This window comes from Ovis canadensis, chromosome 2 (assembly GCF_042477335.2).
Source record: "Ovis canadensis isolate MfBH-ARS-UI-01 breed Bighorn chromosome 2, ARS-UI_OviCan_v2, whole genome shotgun sequence".
Taxonomy (NCBI): Eukaryota; Metazoa; Chordata; class Mammalia; order Artiodactyla; family Bovidae; genus Ovis; species Ovis canadensis.
Window position 1 is genome coordinate 11,307,574 of NC_091246.1, and position 19,045 is coordinate 11,326,618.

The window sequence follows — 19,045 nt, forward strand, 5'->3', positions numbered from 1 at the left end:
GGGCACCCGGAGGCGGGGTCTCTAGGGCGGCAGCAGGAAGAGGGCGCCGTGGAGCCGAGCCGGAGAGCGGCTGAGGGCGGGGCCCAGGGAGGGCGTCGACGCTGAGGGGCGGGGTGAGGCGAGGCGGGGACGCGCTCGGGGGGTGGGGAAGGCGGGGGCGCGGCGGTGGCGGGAGCGTCCCTGGTCTCCGCCCCTGTTTCCCACTCTCTCTCCACCTCCGACCGGCCGGGGCTCAGGAGAGGCGCCGTTTGCCGGTTCCCGGAGCCGCCCTGTTGCCGCCGCCTCCTTCCTCCGCTCGCGGTGAGCCCGTCAGTCCCCGCACTGTGCTCGCCTCCGTCTGGGCCATGGATGGGTAAGTGCTCGGCGGCGCGGCGGTCACCGGGCTGCGCTCGTCCTCTTTTCCGCAGCTCTCGGCCGGACGCGCCGGAGCTGGGAAGCCGGGCGCGGCGCCGGCGACCAGAGGAGCGGCCCCGGCAGAGCCCGACGGCGGGGCTTCCGGGTGCCTCCTTTGGGGAGCCACGCATCGCGGAGAGGCGGTCCGCCGCAGCCTCTCTTTCCCCCTCGGGGCGCCCCCCTACCCCGTCCTGCCGCCTCTGTACACCCTCGCCCCGGGAAGCGGCGGAAAGCCCGGGGCAGACCCGGGTTCCGAGGTCCGCCCTCCGCCCGAGAGTCGAGGGAGCCCGGCCCGGCCTCCCGACACTTCCTCTCAGAAAATGGTGCGCGGCGCTGGGGGAGGCGGAGGCGGCGCTCGGGGCGGGCGTCCTCCCGCTCGGGGAGTTGGTGTTTACCGGTGAGGTGGGGCGAGCGCTGGAGCTTCCCCTGGCGGGGAGACGAGTGGCCGCGGAGTGGCGGACGGCGAGGGCACGCGCCGGTAAACGTCTGGGCGGCGACCCGGTCCCGGAGCCGGGGCCCCACGCGGTCTCCGGGCTTGTGCTGGGAGCTTGTTACGATTACGGTACTCCGGGAGTCTGGACTCGGTGAACAGGGATGCGTCCCTTTACCAACCCCACCTCCGCCCCCAAGGAACTTCGTGAATTCCCTGCGCTGTATGCAGAAAAAAAAAGTGCGATTTTCCAGGCGGTTTGAAACGCTCTAAAAGTGAATGAAATCTGTGGCTAAAGTAAAGATGTAGGATCATCGGTGTAAATATTTCTCTGGGGACTCCTTGGGTGGGACCAAACCAATATTTGAATGATTAAGAAAATAACTAGGTTAGATCTTAGTGAATTAGTTGAAGATCCTAGTATATGTCTGTCAAGGTTAAAAAAAAAAATCTCCTGCTCTCTTAGAGCCTGCAGATCCACTTACTTATTTTCATTATGCACTTGAGATTTTGGTTGGCCTGTTACTCGATTTTGATGGCAAGATTTCTGTAAACCTCTTGGTTGTAGAATATATGGAACTTGCTTGTACAGTAAAATCACGTATATGTTGCCATATAGTTGATCGTTGTCGTGCTGTGTAAAGATCTTCCTGTGTAAAAGGATCTTCGAACAATTTTTGCCTTCATTAGATTTCATTTATCCTAGTTTTATAAATCTATAAATATATTTGAATGCAGATTGCACAGTATTACAGACGTTAGACAAAATGCAATTTTAGATTTCGCTTATTGTGATGTCCTTTAAAGTATTTTTAAGATTTAATTGAAGCTGTTTTTATTGTTTAACTGAAGCTTTTCTGAGAGCACTGTTAAAAACTCGTTTTACATCACCTTTTTTCAACTGCACTTTCTATGAGTGCAAAATTTTGCTATCTTAATTATTTGTGTGAGTATGCCAGTATTTCATTTGAGCAAGGCTGTGAAAGTGGTATTTTCATTATGTGTAGTGAATTGTCTTGACTAGTGGTTTAAGGTGAGACGTGGAAGCAGCCTAGCTTTTTGTATTGGAAACTTTACAGTGTTATAAAGAGGACTCTTGGATTATGCATCTTCGCTGTTAAACTCTTGAGCAATTGTGAAGTGCACACTTACTCTTTTGGGTAGTGTTTAAGAAATTAACTTTTTCTTCCTCCTAAATGTGGTTTGAAAACTGAAAATGAGTTTATTGGTTTAAGTATATGAGGCAATAAGAAATACTGAAAGGTAAGTTCATTTGGGAGTTCAAGTAGGAGCATGCTCTTTGCATCCGGACCAATACTGTGGTATACCTTACACAATCTAATTTTTTATCCACAGATGTCAGAGATATCACATTTAAATTTAAAACAAATTCGAGTTTCCAAAGTGTATAAGAAAAAATTTTAATCTATATCGTTATTGTTTAAAACAAATTTGCATCATTAGACAAATATAAATTTGTTTACTTCTATTAAATAATGATATAGGTTATTAACAATATATAGAATTTTATTAGAGCTTTCTTTTAGAAGATATTGAGACAAACTTAATTGAAAACAGTTTCTTTTGGGTTAGAAGAGATGGATTTTTGTTTGGCAGAACTATATAGGGTTTTTTACATCTTGATGTTAAGGGATATGGTTTTTAACTCAGTGAATTTATACTTTCAGGAGGCTAATTAAATTTCTACATTTTTCCATAGCCTGAAAAAAGGTCCTTTTTCATTATTTTGGATAGTTAAGAAACCAGCAAACCTCCAGTCAACATATCTTCCTAGTTCCACCTCAGAGGCCAGCTGCCCTGTGTGTGTATGTGTGTGTATGTTCATTTCTCTTTGAGGTAATTTGATCACAGATATGATTCGGTAGGACTCTTTCAAAAGCAAATCTTTGACAGTTTTGATGTCTGAAGGTTGACGTTTGTAATTATTTTAGTTCTAAGGCTGTCTTAGCTATATTTTGGTGAGCCATTTGGGTGGTGGATGCAAATTTTCAAGATATTTTCTATTTCTATAAAATCCACTCACTGGTTTTGTTTCAGGTAAAACTTTAAGTATGGTTACTCATGCCAGTGATTTAAAAGAATGAACTTTGGTGATTATAAGGCTTGGCTGGATTTGTTAAATAGAGGTAAATGGATAAACCCATTTTCATTTATTGAAACAATTATTTTTCTAAATACTGAAAAAGAATTTGATTTATTATTTGTTTCTTACATTGGCTGTTAAAGCTTTGCTTTTACACTCTGTTGGCTAGACTGTCCCATCGCTTTTCTTTGTATTAACATTTCACAACTTGTCACATTCTTATTTTTATTATTTATTATAACGCTTTTTCTTTTTTCTTTATCTTATCTCTGTCTTTTAAAAACTTGTTTCTAACTTTGTTTTCCATTTTCTCTTTTTACTTTTTCCATACAGTGTTGTTACAGATCTTATAGCAGTCGGTTTAAAGGTAGGAATCTTTTAATATCCTTCCATAAGCATTTAAAAATCTTAGTTTTGGCATTTTTTTTCCAGTGGTGAAATCATCTCACCTGTTCATAAAATTACCTGTTTTTCCGTATGGTAATAATCTTTTGTCTTTATTTAGCTCCACCATTAGTATACCTGTAGGTTTTATGTATGTATAAAGAGTGGTGACAATATTATCTTGTTTCTATAAAATGTGAACAAAAAGTTTCACTTGAACTGTCAGTGTATTTGTTTGTTTTTGTCTTGTTTTAACAGTTACATGTAACCTTGGCTCTGATTTATTTTCCTGTCATGTCCTTCCATTTATCTTCTCTTGGATACATTTCTGAGTAATAAAATAAAAATAGCAGCTAAAGTTTCTTCAGTTCCTATTATATGCAAGCTGCTTTACATATATCTCACTAATCATTAAAATGTTCATTCAAATTAGGTATTAATATTCCAATTTTAGAGATGAAAAATAGGTTCAGAAAGTTTATGTTTAAGGCATGGTGCCTCAGAGTTCAAACCCATGTCTTTGTGGTTCCAAAACCAGACTTTTCTTTTTTTATTTTTACCTCACTGCCAGTAATGAGGAGGGTACTTGTCTACAAGATGAACAGCAGGAAAGCTGCATAATTAATATTTTACAATAATGAGTCTTCCAAGTTACAAGTCATTTCAGTTTTATCAAAGTCGTTTCATTTATTGGATTCTGAAATAAAAATCAAGTTCGTTAATATGAGACTTTTAAAATATAGATGGAAGTTTAAGATTTCTTTTAGCAATTTGACATTTGATATACCTGAATTGAAAATCTAGTTCTAAAGGCCACTAACAGTTCAGATGACTGTAAAAAATAGAAATAGTTCCTGTGTACATTGCATGTATTTTATGTAAAGCTGTTCTTCTGCTTTCTGTCCATCATCTCTTGCTAACAATTTCAATACTTCTGCATTTGTATTAGATCTGATGGTGGTGCTCATATTCTTAAAAGATCTTAAGATACAAGCATACATATGGTGAACAGCGTTTTAGATTAACAATAGGTTGCTCAAGATTAGCTTAATTGGGAACTACTGCTTATACTGTCTTTTGAAGTTGAATGGTGTTAGCTTGCTTTAACAAACTTTGAATATATTTTATGAGTTGAAAATAAATGGAGAAGCCACTTTTGGTGGGATATACATTTATTTATTTATTTATTTTGGTAGATCCTTAGGTCAATTTCTCATTTGAAAGTGAATACTCACAGACTAGAAACTGCAGGCTTATATTTTGAATCCCTTTTGGTGTTTCAGTAGGGGCCTATGAAGGAAGGGATATTTAAAGTGAGCATTGCTTTGGTCTTACCAGAAATGTAATTTGTGATTCTAGAGTTCATCTGGGAAAAATGAATACATGAGACATTTAAAAAATTTACCCCTTGGGAATTGAGGAGTTACGCTTGAAGGACTGTCATGCCTGTTTAGTTGTGGGGAAAATATATATCTTGATGATAAATAAAAGAAAATTTTAAATGTAGGGCGCAAGGGACTAGATTCGAATACACAATTTGGATTTCTGGCTACCTGTGTTGCAGCAAGCATTTTGGAAAGAAAGATCAAATCCTAGTCTGAAGAAAAGATGAGCTGATTAGTTGATTCACTAGGCAGTACTGGAAATGTCTGTAAAATTATTCATTATATGAAGAACATTCTCATAAGGTTGTTCTGCTTCTTTCTTGGATCCCATCCAAGAAAGTTTAGTTACTAAGTAATAGGCCAATAAGGCTCATATTTCCTCTAAATTTTATAAACCGAAATTAGTGAATTTAAAATAATTCCTTCAAGAATGTCTGTTACTTTTTTTTAAATTTGCTCTCTGAATATGATGATATAGGAAGAGTTTTAGCCAGTGAAAGAGTGGATTTCAGGTGATGCTCCATCAGTTGCTTTCCTCGATGCAGGAAAGTAATACGGATCTTATTTTAGGGACTTGAAAATACCCTTAAATATGAAATCCATTATCTTAGAGAAAGAAAGCTAAATTGTTTTTAGAGATTAAATGACTCACTGGAATGTGTCATGAGGGCAGGAATTTTTGATATTTCCTTCACTACTGTGTTTCCAGTGTCTGGCACGTACTAAGCTCTCAGAAATGCTTGATGAATGAGTGGATGCCAGATTCTCACACAGCCAGTTAGGTGGCAAACTTATACTGGAACCCAAGCCTCCTAGTTTTGCTGGTGTTTCTTCTAATGGGTATATACCATGGTGAGAGAGGATTAAGTTCATTTTTTAGATTGGGATTTTCTTGAAGATGGATAAACATTTTCAGGCAGCTTACATGTGCCATGTTTGAGATTTATTTATACTAGTTGTGTACCCTGGATGTCCTTTGCAAGATATCAATTTTTGAAGTGAAGCGAAGTGAAGTCGCTCAGTCGTGTCCGACTCTTTGCAGCCCCATGGACTGTAACATACCAGGTTCCTCCATCCATGGAATTTTCGAGGCAAGAATACTGGAGTAGTTTGCCATTTCCTTCTCCAGGAGATCTTTCCGAACCAGGGATTGAACCTGGGTCTTCCACATTGTAGGCAGACGCTATCATCTGAGCCACCAGGGAAGCTCAGTTTTTGAGCCTTGTCTAAATTAGGCAAGGAAATTAGCTTTTGGTACTTCTCAGAAAATGCTTGTTTTATTTCCATTCATTATTTAGTATTCTGAAATGCTTTTAAAAACATCAAGAAGGGATTGCTGTTCTTAATTTTCAATTCTTTTAAATAAAGAACGAACCAGGTGGTTATGAGTGATACTGAATGTGTTTCAAAAACTTTATTATACCAGAAAAAGCATCACCATTGTGGGTAGCTATGTGTGTACCTAAGTATATTTTAAATTTCCAGTTCATACTTTAATTATTACTAGCCAGTTTATCTTAAGTATTTCTCTATTCCTAGATAATTTTTCAGGATATTATTATAGCTGTTAAATGATTTTCTAAAATAATGATCTTGCATATCAACCATACTAGGGATTTCTATTTTAAAATAATTACACGAGTGTAGAAAAACAAGTTTAGGAAGGATTATAATCAGCTTCTAGTAATTATCATTGCCTGTCACCATATAGGAAAGAACAATGCATCGTATTTAATTTTTTTTTAAACCTGACTCTGAATTAGAAATTAAGCTAAATTAATTTTGAAGATTGATTTTCTGTTTGCTCCACCAGAAGTTAGCAGACTACATACAGCCTGTGGACCAAATCCAGCTTGCCACCTGTTTTTGTAAATAGTTTTAGTGGAACACAGCCATGCTCATTAGTTTGCATATTGTCTGGATACTTTGATACAATGACAGAGGGGTTATATCAGCCACCATATGACAGCAAATTCTAAAAGATTTACTTTTTGACCCTTTGGAGAAAAAAATTCATCTGCTACTTGCTGTGCTTAAACTACAGAAAATACTGAAGGCCTTTGCCAGGAATTGTTTTTTTCTTTTAAACTGAGCTGTAATTTACATAGAGTGAAATGCATGGATCTTAAGGGTACCGTGCAGTAAATTTGACAAACTTATCCCCCTGTTTCCTGTCACCCTTTTCCAGACCCAGTCAAGGCAACTCTTTTGATTTCTATCACCACAGATTGATTTTGCATGTTTTGAACTTCATATAAATGGAATAAAATATTCATGCTGCGTGTATACAGTATCAGTTTCCCTGATGGCCCAGTGGTAAACAGTCCACCAGCCTATGCAGGAGACTCAGGTTCGATCCCTGGGTCGGGAAGATCCCCTGAAGAAGGAAATGGCAACCCGCTCCAGTGTTCTTGCCTAGAAAATGTCATGGACAAAGGAGCCTGGAGGGCTATAGTCCAAGGGGTTGAAGAAGAGTTGGACATGACTTAGTGCTAAAATAACGATATACAGCATAAGCTCTTTGATGTCTGGCTTTTACTCGGCAAAGTGGATTTTTAGATTATTGATATCTATGTTGTATGTATCCGTATGTTTTTCTTCTTTCTTAATGAGAGTATTGCATTGTGTGAATATGTCATGATATTTAAAAATCCATCCTCATGTTGACAGGCATTTAGATTCTTTTCAAATTGGAGCTATTATCAATAAAGCTACTATAAACATTTGTGTCTGTCTTTGCGTAAATGTTTGTTTCATTGTACACCATGCCTCAGAGTAAAATTGGGTGTGTGTGTATTTAACTTCGTTATTTTGCAAAATGTTGCACCACTTTACACTCTGACCAGTTTTGTATTGGAGTTCAGGTTGCTTCACATCCTTGCCAACACTTTACTGTTAGCCATGCTAGTAAGTATAACTAGAACGGCTAGTAGTATCTTATTATAGTTTTAATTTCCATTGACCTGATGACTGGTAGTAGTGTGTACCCTTCCATGTGCTTGTTAGCCATTCACTTAACTTCTTTTATGAATGTTAACTTTTTTGCCCATTCCTTTAAAGTGGATTTCTTATAGACCACATACAGTTAGGTCTCTCTTGTTTTTTTTAAACCCACTCTGAACAGTGTCTTTTCATTGGTATATGTAGACCATTACCTTTCACACTTCAAGAGATGCTTAAGTGGGTTGAATTAGTAAGTATCTTGTTAATAAACTGTTTTGTATTCACTGACTTGTTCTTTGTTTTTATTTTTCCCCTTCTCATTTTTTTTTGCCTTCTCTGGTTTTAGTTGTGCATTTTATGTGATTCCTTTATCTCCTGTTAATCTCTCATGGTTTAAACCATTCTTAGTGGTTGCAGTCTGCATTTGCAACTTTAAGTCCACCTCCAAATAATACTGTACTGCTGCATGTATAGTGCAGGTTAGCTTAAACAGCGAAAGTGAAGTCGCTCAGTCGTGTCCGAATCTTCGCGACCCCGTGGATTGCAGCCTACCAGGCTCCTCCATCCATGGGGTTTTCCAGGCAAGAGTACCAGAGTGGGTTGCGATTTCCTTCTCCAGGAGATCTTCCCCACCCAGGGATCAAACCCGGGTCTCCCACATTGTAGACAGATGCTTTACCGTCTGAACCACCAGGGAAGCTTAAACAGAGCATTCCCAATTTGTCCTTCCTGTCCCTTAGGACATTGTTATCTTTCCTTTTCTAAAACAATTAGTTATTTATTCGGATCTGCATTGCTGAGTGGGGATTTCTGTAGTTGTGGTGAGTGGGGGGCTGCTCTCCAGTTGTGCTGCATGGACCTCTTGTTGCTGCGGCTTCTCTTGTTGGAAAGCAGGTTCCAGGCGTAGACGCTTCAGTAGTTGTGTCTCCCGGGCTCTAGAGCAGAGGCTCAGTAGTTGTGGAGTGTGCTCTTAGTGGTCCCATGGCCTATGGGATCTTCCTGGACCAAGGGTGGAACCCATGCCTCCTGCATTGGCAAGGGGATTCTTCACCACTGGGCCATCAAAGAAGCCCTCATCTTCCATTTTACTTAATTATATGCTGTAATCACCCGGTATCTTGTTACAATTTTTACTTTAAATAAAATCTTTCAGATAAATTAAGAATAAGAAGTATAAAATACCTTTACTAATTCCTTCTTCAGTAATCTTCCTTTCCTTATGTAGGTCTGAGTTCTGATCTGTTTAATTTTTTTTCTTCCCAAAGACCTTCTTTTAATATTTTTTTGCAGAGCGGGTCTACTAACAGTACATTTCCTTGGTTTTTGTGTGAGGAAGTCTTTTTCTTCTTTACTCTTCATATAGAAATTCTAGATTGGTGTTTTTTTCTTTTTTTCCCTCCATTAACACTGCAAATATTCCACTCTTCTTTCTTCCATGGTTCTGGTGAGAAAATAACCTCTGTAATTCTTACCCTTCTCTGTTACGTCAGATGTTTTCTTCTTCTCCCCCCTCCCCCCGCCCCCTGCAATATTTTCTCTTTGTTTTTGGTTTTCTGCGGTTTGAATGATACACTGAAGTGCATATTTTCTGGCATTATCCTGTTGGTGTTCTCTGAGATCCTGGTTTTGTGGTTTGGTATCTATCATTGATTATAGAAAGCTCTTAGTCATTCATTACTTTCAGATTTTCTTTTTCTCTTCACTCTCCTTTTCTTTCTGCACCACCACCCATTCTTTTTTTCTCTTTGCATTTCAGTTGGGAGGTTTCTGTTGGAATTAACCTTCAAGCTCATAATTCTTTCCTCAGCCATGTCAGTCTGTTGATGAGAATTATATAAGATAGGTATTATTTCTTTCTTAAATGTATGATAGAATTAATCAGTGTAGCTATTTGTGGATTTATTTTCTTTGTGGGAAGGTTTTTAATTATGAATTCAGTTTTAAAAATAGATATTGAGCTATTAGGTGTTTTTCTTTCTTGTGGATGCCCCACAAAATTTGGTATACTCGGTTTTAATTTTTACTTAGTATAAAGTACTTTCTACTCTTCCTGTGATTCTCTTTTTACCTATGATTATAAGTGCATGATTTAACTTCTGAATATTTGGGGGTTTAATTTCTAAATACTTGGTTTCCAGCCCAAATCTTGGAATTTCTAGTTTTTTAAAAAAATGCTGCTTTGAGTAGAGAACATGCTCTGTACCATTTCAGCCCTTGACATTTCCTGAGATTTGTTCTGATGTCAAGCGATGGTCTGTCTTTGTGAATGTTCTATGTAGACTTGAAAAAATGTGTACTTTACTTTTGTTGGGTGTAGTGCCTCTTTATAAATGTTGGTAGGATAAACTGGTTGAAGTTGCAAGTCTTCTGTAATCTTCCTGATTTTCTTTCTATTCTGTTCATTATCAAAAGAAGAGAGGGATATTGGAATTTCCATCCACAGATGTGGTTTTCTTAAATTTCTTTCTATAGTTCTGTCCTTTTTTGCTATATATATTTTAAAGCTCAATTACTCTGGTGGTAAAGAACCCACCTGCCAATGCAGGAGATGTAAGAGGCCTGGGTTGGGAAGATCCCCTGGAGGGAGGGCATGGAAACCCACTCCAGTATTCTTGCCTGGATAATCCCATAGACAGAGAAGCCTGGCAGGCTACAGTCCATGGGGTCACACAGATTTGGACATGACTGAAGCAAAGATGCATTCACGTTTAGGAATGTTATATTTTCTTGATGAATTAACGTTTTGATAAATCATTTTTGGTATACATCTTTACCTAGTAATAGTTCCTGTCCCCAAATCTCCTTTGTCTTATAGTAATAAAGTCGTTCTAGTCGTTCCAGTTTCTTATGATTAACATTTGTGTGGTGTATCTCTTCTTCCTGTTCCCCTTTTTTTGTCCTTTTAATTTGTCTGTATTTAAGATAGATTAAAGGGTGGATGAACCAGAGATAGTAAGGAGCAAGATGGTAGTCTTAAATCTCCTTGAAGGATTTGTTTCCAAAAGCCTGGCTTCTCTTGCTTTCTCTGATGGAAATGAGCTGCCTTATGGAGAGGCCCGTTTACAGATTGGATCCTGCCAGCAGTCACTGGAGCAAATGCGGAAGCAGGGCCTCCGTTTCCTCTGTTGAGCCTTGAGATGATTCCAGTCGGTGAGAGACCCTGAACCAGAGAATGGAACTAAGCCATGCCTAGATTCTTGGCTCTCAGAAATTGAGTTTTAAAAAACAATTTTTTTTTTTTTTGAGAACTTCCGTAGCGGTCCAGTCTTTTAAATTCTGTGCTCCCAATGCAGGGGGCAAGGGTTTGCTCCCTGGTCGCAGAACTAAGATCTCACATGCCACATACCAAAAATAGAAATTAAAAATTTAAAAAACTTTAAGTTACTAGATTTTGGGATAATTTGTTAGGCATACCTGTATAACTAGCAAAACTACCAGTAGTGAATAAATATTGAAAGATGAGTAATAAAATAGCTTGTTAATGTCTAAGGTTTCCCTGGTGGCTCCGTGGTAAAGAATCTGCCTGTAGTGCAGGAGACGCAGGTTCAGTCCCTGGGTCGGGAAGACCCCCTGAAGGAGGGCATGGCAATCCACTCCAGTATTCTTGCCTGGAGAATCCCATGGACAGAGGAGCTGGCGGGCTACAGTCCATAGGTCGGAAAGAATTGGACATGACTGAAACAACTTAAAATGCACACAGGATTATAAAAAATGCAAATACTTTTTTGGTTGTAAATCACTGTGCATATGACTTTTTTATATTACCACATTCTCTCTCTCTGATAGCTTACTGTAGTTTGTACATATGATTTTTACTTTATAAAGACTTTCTTTTTTCTTTTTGTACTTACGTGATGAATTTCATTGATATCTTTTTAAACTTCAATACAAACTTACAGAAAGGTTGCAGAGTACTATAAAAAAAACTTACATAATCATTATCCAGGCAATTCACATTTGCCCCATTGTTTTATTTTTCATTTATAGTCTTTTCTCTCTCTTTGTATATCTATATGTTACCTTCTGCAGATATCTGTATATGTCTCTATTTTCCTTTTTTGTCCTTCTGAATCATCATTTGGTTAGCATGATTTTCAGCCCAGCTCTCCACTATATTAAGTTATTAATTTTTCCTTCTTAATTGTATGTCAAGGAGATTCCTTGCTACTTCATTGATATATTATTTTACTTTATTCTTTAACCCCTAAATACTTCAGAGTATATTGTCTAAAAACAAAGACATTTGACATTACTGTAGCATAATTATCAAAATCTGGAAATTAATCTGAAGTGTTGCTTCAGTCTTTGATTCATGACATTGATATTTTAAAAGAATATAGGCATGTTATTGTGGAGGATATCTCTTACTTTGAGTTTATCTGTTTCTTTTAACTAGATTTAAGTGAATACCACTTAGTTGTTCTTAGTGTATTTTTTCAGAAGGCAAAGGATGTTGATTTGTCCTGTTACTTGTATTGTGTTAACTTTGATCACTTTAGATTGTCTTTGCCAGATTTTTCACTGTAAATTTACTGTTTCTCTCTTTGCAACTTGTTAGTATTTTGGAGAGTGATACTTTGAGGCCACACGAACATTATTTTAATTCTCAAACTTTAACATACTAGTTTTAACATCTATTTTGATGATTCTTGCCTGAAATTGTTATTATAATGATAGTTGTAAGGTGGTGATTTTCTAATTTTACTCTTGGAATTAAGATTTCACTCACTAGCTGCTTAAAATGAACTGAGAAACTCTCATTCTTTTGCTGTTTTTGTGGAGTAAATGTTTTCTTAATAGTTTAGTTGACCTCACCTGCAAAGTCATCTGGACCTGGATCAGTGGTGGGGAGTAGGGATGTCTTTGTATATTATTTCACTATCTTTAATCCTTATGGTCAATTCAGATACTTTATTCCTCTCACACTAATTTTGGGATTTGGATTTGCTCTGTTGTATTGGTTTTTTTCAGTCAGATAATTAACTCACATATTTTAAAATCTGCTGTTTCCTCATAAATGTATTTTCAACTATAAATTTATCTTAAGTGCTAAAGGTGGATCCCACAAGTTTTCAATTTATGTTTTTCATTTTCATTATATCCAAATGTTTTTATGTTTTCCTTATTATTTCAAAATTTTTATGTATTTATTTTTAAAGTGCAGTTGAGTAACAGTGTTGTGCTTGTGATGCACAGAAAAGTGATTCAGTTACATATATATATATTTACATATGTGTACATGTATCCTCTTTTGTATCCTTTTTTTCAGATTGCTTTCCATTATAGCTTATTACAAGGTATTGAATAGAGTTCCCTGTGCTGTACAGTAGTTTATCTGTTTTATATATAGCAGTTTGTATCTGCATATTCCAAACTCTTAATTTATCCCTCCCTCTTTTACCTTTGATAACCAGAAGTTTGTTTCCTGTGTCTCTGAATCTGTTCCTGTTTTGTGCAGAAGTTCATTTATATCATATTTGAGATTCCACATGTGCTATCATATGATGCTTCTGTTTCTCTTTCGGACTCCCTTCATTGAATATGGTAATCTGTAGGTCCGTCTGTGTTGCTGCAAATGGCATTATTTCATCCTTTTTTTAATGGCTGAGTAATACTCGTGTGTGTGTGTGTGTGTGTGTGTGTGTATCTTACAACTTCTTTTTCCATTCATCTGTTGATGGACATTTAGATTGTGCCCACAGCTTGGCTACTGTAAATAGTACTGCTAGGAACATTGCGGCACATGTACATGTATCATTTTGAAAAAGTTTCCATTTTAACTCCAGGATTATTTCATAGCTTTAAAAGTTTAGTTGTCAAACATTAGCTATTCTTTTTTTATCATTTCTAATTTTATTATAGAAAACATAGTATGTTCAGTATATTCCTTTGAATTGTATTGACACTTCTTTTATGAACTAAAATGGGAATTGGCAACTGTTGTCCAAGGACTAAACAGGGCTCGCTGCCATCTGTTTTTATACATCCTTTACTAAAATGGTCTTTATACTTCAAAGTGCTTGAAAGAAATCCAATGATTAATATTTTGTAACAGGTGGAAAATAGGTAAGATTCAAATCTCAGTGTCTATAAATAAAATTATATTGAAACACAGCCATGCTCATTCATTTTCACATTGTCTGTGATTGCTTTTGTGAATTGTGACAGAGACTGTATGGCCTACAAAGTCTAAAATATCTTACTATTTGGCCCTTTACGTATAAAGTTTGCCAATCTGGCACAGGGTCGGTTTTTATAAATGTTTATTCTTAGCTGGCTGTCTGGCTCTGCATTCAGTAGATCTCTTAGCTCAAGTTATTGATTGTCTTATTTGTTTTTTTCTGGTCGTATTTTATGTGTTTGGTCTATTGGTTTCTAAGAGAAATAATTTAATTTCAATTCAGCTGTTGATTTGACTTTTTTTCCTTATGTTTCATCAGGGCCTTCCTCTCACTAGTTTCATTCCAGCGATTCACACATCCCTTTAGCTTCTGCAGCTTCTTCATGGCTGATTTTGGAGATGGGCGTTAACAGTTTATGCTAACTTCAAACTTCCGACTAATTTATTGCTTAATACGGGAAGTGCATAGGAGAGTGATAGTCTTGAGCTTCAGATCCACCTGTTTATTACCTAGTACAGGAAGTACAAAGCATTATAACTTACGTATGTTATTGTGAAAGTTTAGAATTCCGTGGGTGAAGAGAGGATTCAGAAAACTTCCAGGCAGAGGAAAAAAACAAGTCAGTTTTAAAGAAATGAATGTCAGACTGGCATCTAATACTGTATGCTAGATGAAAATGGGACTCTGTTTACAATTTTCTTAAGAAAAATAATTTTTAACCCAGAATTCTTTACTGTCAAATGATTAATTATGAGGATAGAATTTTTAGACATGCATGGACCCAGAAACTTTAACTTGGTGTTTACCGTCATTTAGGTAGTTATTTAAGGTTGCAGCAAAATAATGTGAACTAAGGACACGGAAGACAGAAGTTCAGGAAAAAGTTAAGTCAACCCAGATGAAAGTGAAAAGAAGGCTTAAGTTAATGACTGTTCAGAAGTCCTAGAAAGCAGTCATTCAAGATTGAAGCAAGAGAAAAGAGGGTTTTAGGTGGGAGATCTTAGGAAGAAAAATGAGAACTGTATGGAATGAGTGGTATCATGAAAAGTTTGGGGAAAATTTGATGATATAATAAAGGATAATAATGTCAGAAAAATAAAGACAGTTTTAAAATGTCATGGGAAGCAAAATGAATGAATGAATGCATAAACAAATAAAGATGTCTAACTGTGAACTAAATTAGAATATATTGTGGTGTTAAATTGATAGAGTGTAATAAATAATCCATTTAATCTTGATTCTAAGAACAGTCTTTTTCAAGTGGTTCTAAGGTTGTGATGTTAGACATATAGAGTAAAAAGCGAAGTGATAGAGGATTATGTTTCCTTATAGAATTTTACATAGTAATAAAAATATGACTATTGTTTCTTGATATTCAATTTTGAGTCATCCTTTGGACAGAACAGAAATGGGCAAAGCCAAGAATGCTACTGTTGGAGGGCAGAATATAACAACTATACCAATAAAAGTAAAAATGAAGCTGATGGAGAGGGAGGGAAGGTGGGGAACAGGTTACTAGCCCCAAAAGCTTTCTTTCAAAATGGAGAATCAAGAGATAATGTCACCTGTGTTCAATTCCTGGTCAAGGGATTAAGATTCCACATGCTGTGCAGCATGGCCAAATAAAATTTTTTAAACATTCAAAGAAAAGAATGAATGTATGTATAACTGAATCACTTTGCTGTACACCTGAAACTAACACAACATTGTAAGTCAACTATACTCCAATAAAATGAAAATATTTTTAAATAGTAAAAAATAAAAGAATGAGATCTAACATTTCAAAATATATACAAAAAGAGATAATGTCAAGTTGACAAGTAATAAAGATATGTTTGGTATTTAAAGTTCAAAGATAATTAAAACTAATAGCATATATTTCAAACATTGAGAGAACAGAAAAAGGAGGAATTTTAGAGATAAATTCTTAAGGTTTCATATTGGAGGTCAGTCAGTTGATTTTTCAAGTTGATAGCTTGTAAGTACTAAGATAAACATGCTGTCCAGTGTTGTGGTGGCAACCGTTAGAATAAGAACTGTTTAAAGACTGGGTTTGGGTGCTGAGATCTGCTTTTATCATATAAACTCTTTTGTAATATTTGTTCTAGTACACGTATTTGATAAAAGTAAAAATTAAATTCATGAATAAAAGAAAAGAACAGAAGTATTTCAACAGATTCAACTGTGTACTTGTGGAGAACTCTTATTCACAGTGTTGCCCCTCTTCTTGTCTTTTCCATAAAGACAACAATTTTATTAGCTTTTTCTTTACCCTTCCAGTACCTTTCTAATGCCTATATAGGGCTTCCCTGGTGGCTCAGACAGTAAAGAATCTGCCTGCAACGCAGGAGACCTGGGTTCCATCCCTGGGTCGGGAAGATCCCCTGGAGAAAGGAATGGCTACCCCTCCGGTATTCTTGCCTGGAGAATCCCATGGACAGAGGAGCCTGGTGGGCCACAGTCCATGGGGTCGCAAAGAGTCAGACACGGCTGAGCGACCAGCACTGTACCAGAGACAGCTATCCATATTTTTTCTCCCTCTTCTAATACATTATCAATATCAGTAATCTCAGATATGCAGATGACACCACTCTTATGGCAGAAGGTGAAGAGGAAAATGGAAAGGAACTGAAGAGCCTCTTGATGAAGGTGAAAGGGGAGAGTGAAAAAGGTGGCTTAAAACTTCAAAAAAACTAAGACATTCAAAAAACATTCAAAAAAACTAAGATCATGGCATTCAGTCACATCACTTGATGGCAAATAGCTGGGGAAACAATGGAAACAGTGACACTTTATTTCATTATTTTTCTTTCTTTCCTAAACTTTGCTTACCTATTGTAGTTTTAATCTAATTATACAGAAGGAAAAACCTGTGGTGTTAACTATAAGCTAATACCTTAGAGCAAACCTAATCCCTAATAAAAAAAGATAGTTCTAGTATCATGGAAAATAATGAGTTTTTTTGATAGCTTCTATATGCTCATAGTACCTTGATAGACTAAAATAAATATCTTATTCTTGAATTTCACATGCATTTAAGTATGATCTGAAATTTAACCATGAGCTAATTAATGGTTTATTTTCAGAATCTTCCTTACCTGTTATTTTATTAGCTGATTCACAGTTGTGTGGATTGCCTTTTGTCATATTAATAATCTCACTTTAATGCTAAACAGAACCACTTCCCATCAGATTGATAATAAAACACTTTATTTGTGGTCCTTAATTGCAATATTCCTTTGCTTTGTTGGCCCTGTGTATTTAATTATTCTTCAGCAGGAGAGAGCTTCAATAATTGATACTTGAGGCAGTGAAGCTAATTGGTTTGTTGACTTAACCAGAAAGCTAACAAGTCCACAGAACAACTGTTGCACTTTTATAAATTTACTGTGTGTTTCTAAGGAGACTGTTGAGCAAATATTGTTTCTGCTCCACCCCCACCCCATGATGTCTTCATTATTTGATTTGTTAAAGCCTTTTTGTTTAATGATAATTTGTTTATCTGTGGTACAGTCTTTTTTTCTTTCACTTTTTAACTTTTTAACAGTTTTCTTCTGTTGATCATCTACAGTCACTCATCCAAATAAGCTTTCCATCATTTATTTAGAGTCTTCATTCTGCTTATCTTCCATTCATCTCGTAAACTATAATTTCTTACAATAGCTGGCACAGAGTGCTGTGCTTAGTCACTCAGTCGTTTCCGACTCTTTGCGGCTCCATAGACTGTAGCCCACCAGGCTCCTCTGACCGTGGGGATTCTCCAGGCAAGAAGACTGGAATAGATTGCCATGCCCTCCTCCAGAGGCAACTTCCCAACCCAGGGATCAAACCCAGGTCTCCCACATTGCAGGGCAGATTCTTTACTGTCTGAGCCACCAGAGAAGCTCCAGCAGAGAGTCAGGTGGAGCAAAATATGCCACCCTAAAATAGGCCTTGGTGTGTTGATTATTTTGAATTAAAGTTACTTAAGAAACAGATGATGCAAGCACACTGACCCTGCTTTGTCTCCCTGAAAGCAGGAAATAAATCTTCCAAGTGAAAGTATCCTCCTTACATTAGTACAAGGAGGGTAGAAGTCATCTTTATCACCAGAGATAGGAAATTCAAGGCAGAGAAGGCTGATTAAGCCCCAGGCCATTTGTTTTGTCAGATCTCCACAAATAATTGTTTTCTTTGTCTAAAAGGCATAAAAACTGCGTGCTTTGGTCACTTCTTGAAGTCTCATATCTTCATGAGTTCCTGTATGTATGAAATTAAATTTTGTTTTTCTCCTGTTAATCTGTCTCGTGTCAGTTTAATTTTTAGACCAGTCAAAGAACCTAGAAGAGAAGAAGGCAAACGTTTTCCTCCCTTACAAGACACTCAGTTTTACCTAGGTCTGCAGTGCTCTTCCTTGACTATAATGGAAAATTAGTTTTCAGACACTTAGGAGATAAATATTAAGCATAATTTTCATAAATACTTTTTGTTTTTCTGTGAAGTAGTCTGTTAATTACAGGCAGTGATTCCCGCCCCCCAACCCCCACCCCAGGAGAAAGATTGATGTCAAGGAAAGAATAGTTGTTTAGTGAACTGATTGTGTTTTTGTCACTGTTTACAAGGTTACAAAGTAATATGACTCGGGATTTGAGCTATATAGTGTTTTAAAACCTTTATTTTCTATGATTTGAAAATGAATATTTGGGAGCAAAAAAGCTTAGCTAGTAAATTTTGATTATCAGAATATTTTTTATGACTGCATTTTCAAATGTAAGCTCTTTTTGCTATCTTTGTCTTTTATCACATCCTGAAATTATTGGGGTCAAAAGTTATCAGTTTTTTAAAGTGTCAAAATTATTTGAGATATGCATTGTTTATTCTGTAAAATGAATGATAACCCCATCCCTGCTATTTCCAAGTATAAAACTTTAGGATCAAGTATTTTAATTTTTCTTATTGTATAATAAGACATAAAAACAGGCATTCCAGCATTTCACTGGATCTTATAGGGTTTGCTTTACTTATGCATTATTTTAGGCTACTCTTTTAAAAAATTCTTCTTGTTACTATTGGAAGATCTAGTAGAATTATCAAACTTACATGCTTTTATTTTGAAGACTCTGTAATGTTCACCATTTCCTTGTTATAGTTTATATTTCGTGTAGAAACATGAGATATGACAGTTAATGTTGCATTAATTTACTTAATATGCCATATAAATTTATCTTTTTTTAAATATTTGACTAGTAGATCACAGTTTTGGACTAAATTTTTCTTTTACAGTTACAAATCTGAATGGTGATTT

At 36.9% G+C, this 19,045-nt stretch overlaps 1 protein-coding gene and 1 pseudogene across 3 annotated transcripts in view; both read left to right on the forward strand.

Moving 5' to 3' along the window:
- Nucleotide 1: 1 nt before the first annotated feature.
- Nucleotides 2-19,045, forward strand: part of LOC138433207 (immunoglobulin-binding protein 1 pseudogene) — a 33,758-nt pseudogene continuing 14,714 nt past the window's right edge.
- PTBP3 (polypyrimidine tract binding protein 3) overlaps nucleotides 107-19,045 on the forward strand; it is an 86,696-nt gene continuing 67,757 nt past the window's right edge. Inside the window, exons 1-2 of one of the 3 annotated variants that reach the window (XM_069575417.1) lie at nucleotides 829-1,128; nucleotides 3,261-3,294. In XM_069575417.1, the coding sequence (XP_069431518.1) occupies nucleotides 1,103-1,128; nucleotides 3,261-3,294 (60 nt within the window). In that variant the 5' untranslated portion in view covers nucleotides 829-1,102. Of the gene's footprint in view, nucleotides 353-828; nucleotides 1,129-3,260; nucleotides 3,295-19,045 lie in introns of those variants that run through there. The other 2 variants (XM_069575418.1, XM_069575420.1) reach the window with 2 other exon arrangements.